Here is a 9,302-nt window from a genome sequence, read left to right as displayed (position 1 = left end):
GTTCTTTTAAAAAACTTTTAAAAACTTAAAACAAGCCCATTAGTATCACAGAATAAAAATTGAAAATCTTAATTAATTTTCTGAACTCAAACACTTATAATTTGCTTTCTTCTAATTTTTATTAATAAAATTTGTTTACTTTTACATGTTCCTCTCTTTTACATTTATATTTCTTTTTTCATCTTCTCTTATTTTTTTATTTTTAATTTCTACAATTTACTTTATTTCTGACACCTTGAATTCTTTTATTTATTTGTTACTTTCATTCCTTTAAATTTTTATTAACGTTATAATTACGACATTAAAATACTGACATTTTCTTTTAAACATTAACGAAAATCGAGTAAAATAAATTCATATAAAAAAATATGCCAATTAACCATGATATTAAATCACATACAATTTTTTTTAAAATTTTTAAAAAAATTAGCCAAAAGAAAAAGGGTCACTGACCAACTCCGCCAACTCACCAGTTTCATACTTTCATTATTAACCACGCCGAACAACAGTATCGGTGTATTGAGGAAAAAAGAAGCGGCGGGGGGCTTGGTTAGGCAAAAAAGTTTGTTATTAAATAATAATAATAATAACAATAATAATAATAATAATAACAATAATAATAATAATAATTTCATGTTTTTTCATGTATACGAATACGAATACGTCTTAAAAAACACTAAAAAATATATATACTCTTTCTTTCTCCTACCGTTAATTAAGAATTCAAAACAACTCATGAGTGATAGTTGTTCCTTTATCATGTTGAAGGGAAACAAATTAACTTGTGGGAGCTGTCTGCCTCTGACCTTCGTTTCGGTGTCTCTCTGAGACCTTCTTTGGTTGCAAAGTCAACATCATCCAAACCACCTCAGATCCAAAACCTCACGCATATGCTTAACTACCCAATTATACACTCTAACCCACCATCCCTCTCCATTCCTTACTTCGCTGCTGTTCTGTTCTGTTAGTCTTTTTCTTCATCTCTCTTTCCACACAAAACAAACCATGTCGGTTAGTTTTCCAGGCAAGTCTTCCACTTCACGCATACTTTTATTACCTTTGCAGATTTTTTAAATTCTTTTTCAAATTTTAGTAACGGAGGAATACCGTTAAATTTTGACGCATGTATGTTGTTGAACTGTGATTATTTGTTCTGATATCATTTTGGGAATAAAAACACTTTTTATTTTTAAAAAAAAGATATTTATGTATTCCCGTTGTAAGGTTTAGGTTAAGTATTTTCAGTTGGTGATTAATGTATAGGTTTGATTTTAAAGTTACGTAGTTTATAGCAAGATGGTGATTTTGTATGCTTTTTAATCAGCAAGCAAGTTAAGGGTATTGACGGTGCTTAGAATTTAACTCTGCAATCAAGATTAAGATATGTGTACGATTCATGACACAGCAAGGGTAATTCTACAAATCAAATTGGGATTCTTTTCAGATTTTACACAACTAGTTAGCTTAAATCGATTTTGTGGTGGTGGAATTCATGTTCTCTTTACTGGCATCTAAATTAGATGTTTGTGATAGGTTGCGTTTTGTTAATTGCAGCATTGTTTCAAAGATGTAAAAGATAGAGAAAATGAGGATGAGGAACGTATACCGGAAACCAATGGCTTTACATTTCAATGCAGGGAGCAGATGTTCTATATATGCCGTGTTATGGAGCTTGTTAGGATGCTTTTTTCTGCTTCAGTTGTATTTGAATACTCGCCAAAGAGATGGAAAAGGTGGCAGAGAGGTTCAATTTCGGGTGACTCATCTTCCTCAGTTCCGTGAGATTCAAGAACTGGAAGAGATACACTTCCAATTGTCCCCACCACGAGGCAAGAGATCCCCTCGGGCGCTGAAGCGCAGGCCTAAGCATCGGACTCCCACTTTGGCAGATGAACTCATGGATGAGAATTCCCAACTAAGACAATTATTTTTTCCTGGTAAAAAGAGTGTTGTAGATCCGATGATTACTGCACAGAATGATAGCTATTACTACTACCCCGGGAAGATTTGGTTGGATACAGACGGAAATCCTATTCAAGCTCATGGAGGGGGCATTCTTTATGAAGAAAAATCAAGCACATACTATTGGTATGGTGAATACAAAGATGGTCCTACATACCGTGCTCACAAGAAAGGAGCTTATCGTGTAAGTTGTGTTTCTTTCCCTTTTTCGTTTTTTATTTCGAAAGAACATGTATGTTATTGTTGATATTTCCTTGCGACAAGTGGAGATATTAACAAATTGAAGAGTCATTTCATTTGGTTAAAATGCAAATATTAGCATAATAACATGCTCAGAGCTGGTAGTCTTGCACCTAGTATTAGGTTTTCTAACTTTAATCCTACTAGAAATTCACAGTTTACAGACTCCAGTCTTTGGTTATCCATGGTTCATCAAAAACAATTTGAGAGCTCTGAATAAAATAAAGTAACAAAAGGAGGCATAACAAGAGATATAGGTCTTATAGTTTTTGTTGGATTACAGAGAAGTACTTTAATTGAAACCACTGCAGTCTGTTTCTTACTCTTCCATGGTAGAATCAGCCCAGTCAATATCAGAAAAATAACACCACAGTGAATAAAATCGGTTAGCCACCTTAAAGTATGCCTTGCTTACTCCCCTTTTAGATGTTTCAAAGTAGGCAAAAAGAACACCTCAATGAGAAGTTATTGGAGGATATTAATAGGTCCGCAACCCTCACTTTGAGAGCTATGTCAGGAAATGTGCAACTGAAAGTTGATACATTTTCCAGCAGTTTGATGAGAGTAGTAGTTTCACTTTAGGATCCATCGGGGGTCTAACACTTCCCAGGTGCCGACTAACCACTAGTTTTGCAAATCCTTTTCCACTCATCTCAGGCTCAGATTTTGTTCATATTACTTTAAGGCCAATATCTCCCATTAAAGGTTCAGAATCCACTGATTATAGGCCCTTTGCTTATACTGAACAGAGTGTTTACTTCCAGTTCCAGGACATCTGCATTTCTTCTGAAATGTTTTCCCTTAAACCCTAAATCCTAAATCCTAAACCCTAATTCCTTTGAAAATGTTTTCCCTTAGTTGTTCAATCTCTCTAAGTTATTAAATGAGTCAGCAGAATGTTAATGGCACTAATGTCATATTTGAAAGGAAAGAAACGTGAAGGTGCCAAGTCTTTTGACCCTTCCATACGGTGTTCCCTTTCACTTGTGTGTGTGTGTGTGTGTGTGTGTGTGCAACTATGCTTCCTTTATTTCTGATAGTTTTATGGAGACTTTCAAGAGTTACTGGAGATAGTGGCAATGCTATAATCTCATCCTTCAGTGCCTTCCAAGGAAACTTTTTGTTTTATATAGCAACCATGCATATCTTCTCAGTTGCATACCCTTGTGAGTTGTGACAAAACTTCATTTTTATCTCTCTTTTCCATCAGGTGGACATTATAGGAGTTGCTTGTTATTCTTCTAAGGATCTTTGGACATGGAAACATGAGGGAATTGTTTTGGCGGCAGAGGAAACAAACAAATCCCATGATCTTTACAAGTCCAATGTGCTTGAGAGGCCGAAAGTGATTTACAATGAGAAGACTCGAAAGTATGTGATGTGGATGCATGTCGATGATGCTAATTATACCAAAGCTTCTGTTGGTGTAGCCATTAGTGATACACCTGATGGTCCTTTTGATTATCTTGGTAGCCAAAGGCCCCATGGATATGATAGCAGGGACATGACAATTTTCAAAGACGATGATGGCGTGGCATACATAATCTACTCCTCCTTTGATAATAGCGAACTCCACATTGGACCACTGACCGAAGATTATCTCGACGTTACACTAGACATGAGGAGGATTCTTGTGGGAGAGCATAGAGAAGCGCCTGCTCTCTTCAAGCACCAAGGCACATATTACATGATCACTTCAGGGTGTACAGGATGGGCCCCAAACGAGGCTCTGGCTCATGCGGCCGAGTCAATAATGGGGCCTTGGGAAACAATGGGAAATCCGTGCGTTGGAGGAAACAAGATGTTAAGACTAACTACCTTCTTTGCTCAGAGCACTTTTGTGCTTCCCCTACCAAGATTCCCAGGTTCGTTTATCTTCATGGCAGATAGGTGGAATCCGGTGGACTTGAGAGACTCACGATATGTCTGGTTGCCGCTGATAGTGGCCGGACCAGTCGACCAACCACTGGAATACAGTTTTGAATTTCCTTTGTGGTCAAGAATTTCCATCTACTGGCATAGACAATGGAGACTGCCTCAGGGGTGGAGCATATCTTAATTATCCATCTTCTTTTGTACATTCATGGATTTTGAAGACTCACCAACCAAACATCTTACCAATTTTGCATGTTGCTCGCAATTGCTAGGAAATTCACTCATTGAGGACTGTGGACATTACCTTTCAGTCTCAAGAACATGCAGTGTTTGATCATACCTTTCCAGTTTTATATTCAGTGGGAGTCTGCATTGATTGAGGGAGTTCATGTATATTGAGAAAGCTATCCACTGACAGATGTGTAATTAATTATGTAAATGAATTTCTTGGGTTATCGATTATATTATGTAAAATTATTTCGCAATCACACAATGGAGTATATGATAGTCTGTACATGTGATTCTTTTTCTTTCTTTTTTAAAGTATATTTTTAATTTTTGAAGTTTGTTAAAAGTTTTAAAATTATCCTTTAAGTCTTATGTTGTTTTAATTTTGTTCTAGAAGTTTTTTATTTACGTCAAATATATTTTTATCGGCTAATTTATTAAAAAATTGAGGCCTGTTACACATACAAGCAAAAAAGGCCTACAAGTGTTACAAGTTGGCCCAGCCCAAGATGAAGACACGCGCACTCACTCTCTTTGAATGGAGCGTCAGTGCCACGCGCATAACTCAACGGCTACGCTTCGCAAAAGGCGCTCGTTATGGCGCACTCTTCCACTTCTCCTTCGAACAAAACACAAACCTTCAAACTTCGAGCAACATTCCAAACCGAAAAGATAGAACTCGTCACAGAGATTAGCAGAAATCATCAACAAAAGATAGAACTCTCGATCAACAATTTCAAGAGAAAACGAAGAAATATTACTCAAGGTACGTTACTATTTTACTCATCTTGTAGATTTTTCACATTTCGAAATTGAAGAACTAGGTTTTACTATTCTTCTACGTTCTTCTAGGTTTTACTGTTATTCTTATTCTATCTCTCATTTTACTGTTTTTAATATTCTTCTTGTTCTACGTTTAATGTTCTTCTTAGTTATTCTACGTTTTACTGATCTTCTTGTTCTAGTTCTTCTCGTAACTGATTGTTCTAGTTCTAGTTCTAGTTCTTATGTTTTAAACGTTTTACTGTTCTTGTTCTAGTTCTTAGGAGTATATTGCGTAATTTGTTGGGTATATATGGGATAATTTGTTGGATGTAAATTTCTGAACTGATATAGTGTAATATAATCAACTGTTGCAACTATTCTGATATTGCTTGTCCTTGTAATATTGGTTGTTCTTGGGTGTATATTGCATAATTTAGTGGGTGTACATGGAGTAACTTGTTAGGTGTATATGGCATAAATTGTTGGGTGTATCTGATTCATATCTATGGGTGCATCTGACTGATATATATGGGTGTATCTGAATCATATCTATGGGTGTATCTTACTGTTATCAATGGGTGTATCTGACTCATATATATGGGTGTATCTTATTGATATATTTGGGTGTATTTTTCATTTCAGAGAAAATGGCAGCGAGAAACCAACCTGGAAGAAATGTAAGAACAAATATATGTCTTACATGAAATCAGTTTATATAATAGAATTATATCTGACAATAATTTTATTTTTGTTTACAGCAAACAAAAGACCTTAAGTGTGCAACACATCTCTTAAGTGATAAATTCAGAAATATGAGTGAGGAAAAGAAAACAATTGTGAGGGATTTAGGATTCGGTGGCTTGATGCACATCCCACCACTAAGGGTGCATCACCAAGTGTTAAGGGAGCTGGCTAACAACTTCAAACTAGGGAAGAACAGACTGGAAACGGGATACGATTCTTTTAAAATAACACCAAGAAAAATAGGTGATGCGATTGGCATCAATGCAACAGGTAACTCGCTAAAAACTATAGGTGTATATTAACTGATGCTTGGGTGTATTTAAGTTGATGCTTGGGTGTATTTGAACCGAATTTGATACTTTGTTGTTTTCCTATTTGTAGGAGATCTATTTCCTCAGAAAGTCGATTATAAGAAACTTTCTGAGGATGACAAAGTAATTTTTAGAAGATTCCAAAGTAAGACCCTCAAAAGTCTTACAGATGAGATGATGGATATTGGCGTTGGTAATGAAGAGGAACACCTAATGTTCAAGAGGATTTTCATCCTCTATATACAGATGGCGTTCCTTTTACCAACGACAATAAACAAAATCTCGCCTGTGCACCTGGCCTCAATTTTTGAGATGGACAGCATAACGGAGCGAAACTGGGGGGGTATGTTTTGACCTTTATGGTCAAGGGCATAACCGACTACAAGGAGAAAAAGAAGAAGGCAATTGATGGCTGCCTCTTTGCCCTAATGATAATTTACTTTCATCTTTCTAAAAACAAGGGCAAGAAGAAGGCTGAAAGACCGCCAAAACCCTGGATTGCCAACTGGAGTAAGGAGCAGTTGGTCGAAAGAATGAGTGCAGAAACAGAGGAAATTTTGGTAGGTGAACGTAATATGTTGGGTGTATTTTATTTACCTGAATGCTGCTAACTAAAATATCTAATGTTTCAGGGGATTGTAAAGATGGCGGAAACAAGAGAGAAAATGAAAAAATAGAGAAAAAAGAAAAAAAAACAAGAAATAAAAAAAAACAAAAAAGGAAGGCGAGTTCAACATCGTCTTCGGAGATAGAAACAACTGACAGTGATAGTTCTACCTCTGAGTCTGAGACTCAAGAAGACTCAGAGGATTCACCAAGAAAACAACCCATCAAAAAAGGAAAAAAGTAAGTACCATAATTGGGTGTAATTTCTTCGTCGACTTGGGTGTATTTTGTGGAACCACTTGGGTGTATTTTGTTTATCAAGTTGGGTGTATGTTGTTTATTATGTTGGGTGTATATTTTCGATCTAGTTGGTTGTATCTTGTGCATTCATTTGGGTGTGTTTTATATCTTTAGTATGTTCTAAATAATGATTGTTTGCCTTACAGAATGGACTCCAGAAAAAAGAAAGAAGAGTCAAAAGGATTCAGATTCAGATTCAGAATCTGAATCAAGTGCTGAGTAATGTTCTGAAATTATTACTCCTTTCTTTTGGCCTCATTATAAAGATTTTGTGTATTAACTGAAGTGTCTCTTATTAACTTATAGAAGTGAAGAATCATCACCGGTGGAGAAGCAAAAGAAAAAGAAAAAGACACAAAGAACACCAAAAAAGTAAGCACTTCTTTGGATAATATTTTGTGATAAAATTAATTTTTTATTTCTGATTCATACTTGTTTTTTCCACCCAGAACACAATCCAAAAAGAAAAAGGTTGTTGTTGAGCATTCATCTCCTGAAGAAGATCAATACAATGATGGGTACAGTACCTCGTAAGCTATATTACCGTCTATCATCATAATTATTTTTGTTAACATCTTCTTTTATGAATGTAGTGAGAGATATGAAATAGGAAGTGAAAATCTAGATGAATTATTAAGGGGAATCGATGAAAATTCTGCAGCAGAGGGGTATGTCTTGTTGGGGTGTATATTTCAGATTTTAGTGTGTTTTCTTTGCTAATAATTGTTTCTTGTTTCGCAGGCAGAACGAAGCTGACATGCGATCGACAGAAGGTTGCTATGTCTCCTCTGAAACATAAGAAGCTTTATTTAATAAAATCTTGTTATCATAATTTGGGTGTATTTTGTGGAACCATTTGGGTGTATTTTGTTGATCAAGTTCGGTGTATGTTGTTTATTAAGTTGGGTGTATTTCGTTTGTTGTGTTGGGTGTATATTGTCCATTTTGTTGGTTGTAGCTTGTGCATTCATTTGGGTCTATTTTATACCTGTATCATATTTTGTCTGAGTAACATGAAATCTGTTTAGAATACCGGATGTGAACTTGGGAAGTGATGATCCTCCCTATCAAGGATGCACAGAACAAAGTAGTGTAAACAAGCCGGTAGAGAGCATGTAATTTCTCTTTCAAATAACCGTTACTTTTGTTCTTCTATTACCTTCTACTTCTAATTCTATATATATATTTTTTAGAAAAAAAAGCCCTTTATTATTTTATTCGAGAAAAAAAAGGGAGGAAAAAAAAGCAAAAACTGCAAGTATGTAAGTTCTCAAAAAATAAAGCCTGTCTTCTTTTTGAATTGTTCGGGTGTATTTATTGACTTTCTTTGGGTGTATTTTAGGTTGAGTCCGGTTCAACAGTCAGTCAGTGAGCCGGCTGATTCGAATATGATGGTTGTGAGGGAACAGACACCGTCGGAAGCACTTGCAATGTGAGTTTTTCAAGAATATTTCAACCTTATAACCTTATTATTTTTAAAGGCGTTGTTAACCTTTCATTTTTCTTCTTGTTTAGAGTTCCGATTCAAGTTTTTGTGCCAGTGTCCCAAACAACCACTGTGCCGGAATTTGAAGAAATACCTGAGACAGATTTTGAACCAACCCCTCTGCTACAAATTGAAGAAACTACAAAAACGTAAGAAATAGTATATTGGGTTACAGTTCGGGTGTATATTTGGTAACAGTTTGGGTGTATATTGTTCCTGAATAGTTTTTTTTACGCCATGATTAATTTGTGTGTAACTGTGCAGCACTCCTGAACCCCCCCCCCAACAACTTCAAGAAAGCACACACACGCTTCCCCCAGCTCCAACTAAAATGTAAGTTCATCAGACTGAAATCAATCTTTGCTTATCATCCATATATTCTTATTCTTGTAATACATTATACATGATGACGCAGTTATCCAGCCGCAGAAGACGTTGCTGACCTATTGATGATGGCACGGACAACATCGTATGCTCATAGAACAGATTAGATGCCATCATTCAGCCTTGGCCTCACTGATTCAAGCCAAGAAGAAGCATCAACGCAGGAGGGAGCGTCAACGCAGGAGGCAGAAAGGGCAAAATCTCCATAAGCTGCAAATTTGCTAGAACAATTAGAGAATTTGGTACAAAAAATAGCAAGAAATGCAGCGAAAGAAGAAAGTAAAAGTCCACAAATTCAAAGGGAGACTGGGGGAGAAAGTTCTGGGAGGTTTGAAACTCCTGCGGGAATAAATGAGAATACGGATGATATGAAACAAAAGTGCTACATCTGGGGGACGCGA

General features: G+C 36.1%; 1 protein-coding gene across 2 annotated transcripts; it reads left to right on the top strand.

The window, feature by feature from the left end:
• Positions 1-732: 732 nt before the first annotated feature.
• LOC130939855 (uncharacterized) lies at positions 733-4,643 on the top strand. 2 transcript variants are annotated; one of them, XM_057867930.1, is made up of 3 exons: positions 733-1,024; positions 1,638-2,146; positions 3,413-4,643. In XM_057867930.1, the coding sequence occupies exons 1-3, from the start codon at positions 1,006-1,008 to the stop codon at positions 4,259-4,261; spliced, it is 1,377 nt and encodes a 458-aa protein (XP_057723913.1). In that variant the 5' UTR covers positions 733-1,005; the 3' UTR covers positions 4,262-4,643. The 2 variants fall into 2 exon arrangements, with proteins under 2 accessions (XP_057723913.1, XP_057723907.1); XM_057867924.1 differs by having other exon boundaries at positions 1,555-2,146.
• The last annotated feature ends 4,659 nt before the right edge of the window (positions 4,644-9,302 follow it).

Source organism: Arachis stenosperma, chromosome 1 (assembly GCF_014773155.1).
Source record: "Arachis stenosperma cultivar V10309 chromosome 1, arast.V10309.gnm1.PFL2, whole genome shotgun sequence".
Classification (NCBI taxonomy): Eukaryota; Viridiplantae; Streptophyta; class Magnoliopsida; order Fabales; family Fabaceae; genus Arachis; species Arachis stenosperma.
The sequence above is the reverse complement of the archived record's forward strand: the minus strand, read 5'-3'. Positions and strand labels throughout refer to the sequence as shown.

Bases quoted from the DNA above. Each gene is read 5' to 3' on its own strand.
- LOC130939855 (XM_057867924.1), top strand. From the start codon at position 1,586: ATGAGGATGAGGAACGTATACCGGAAACCAATGGCTTTACATTTCAAT. The intron at 2,147-3,412 runs GTAAGTTGTGTT...CTTTTCCATCAG, and splicing joins ACAAGAAAGGAGCTTATCGT to GTGGACATTATAGGAGTTGC.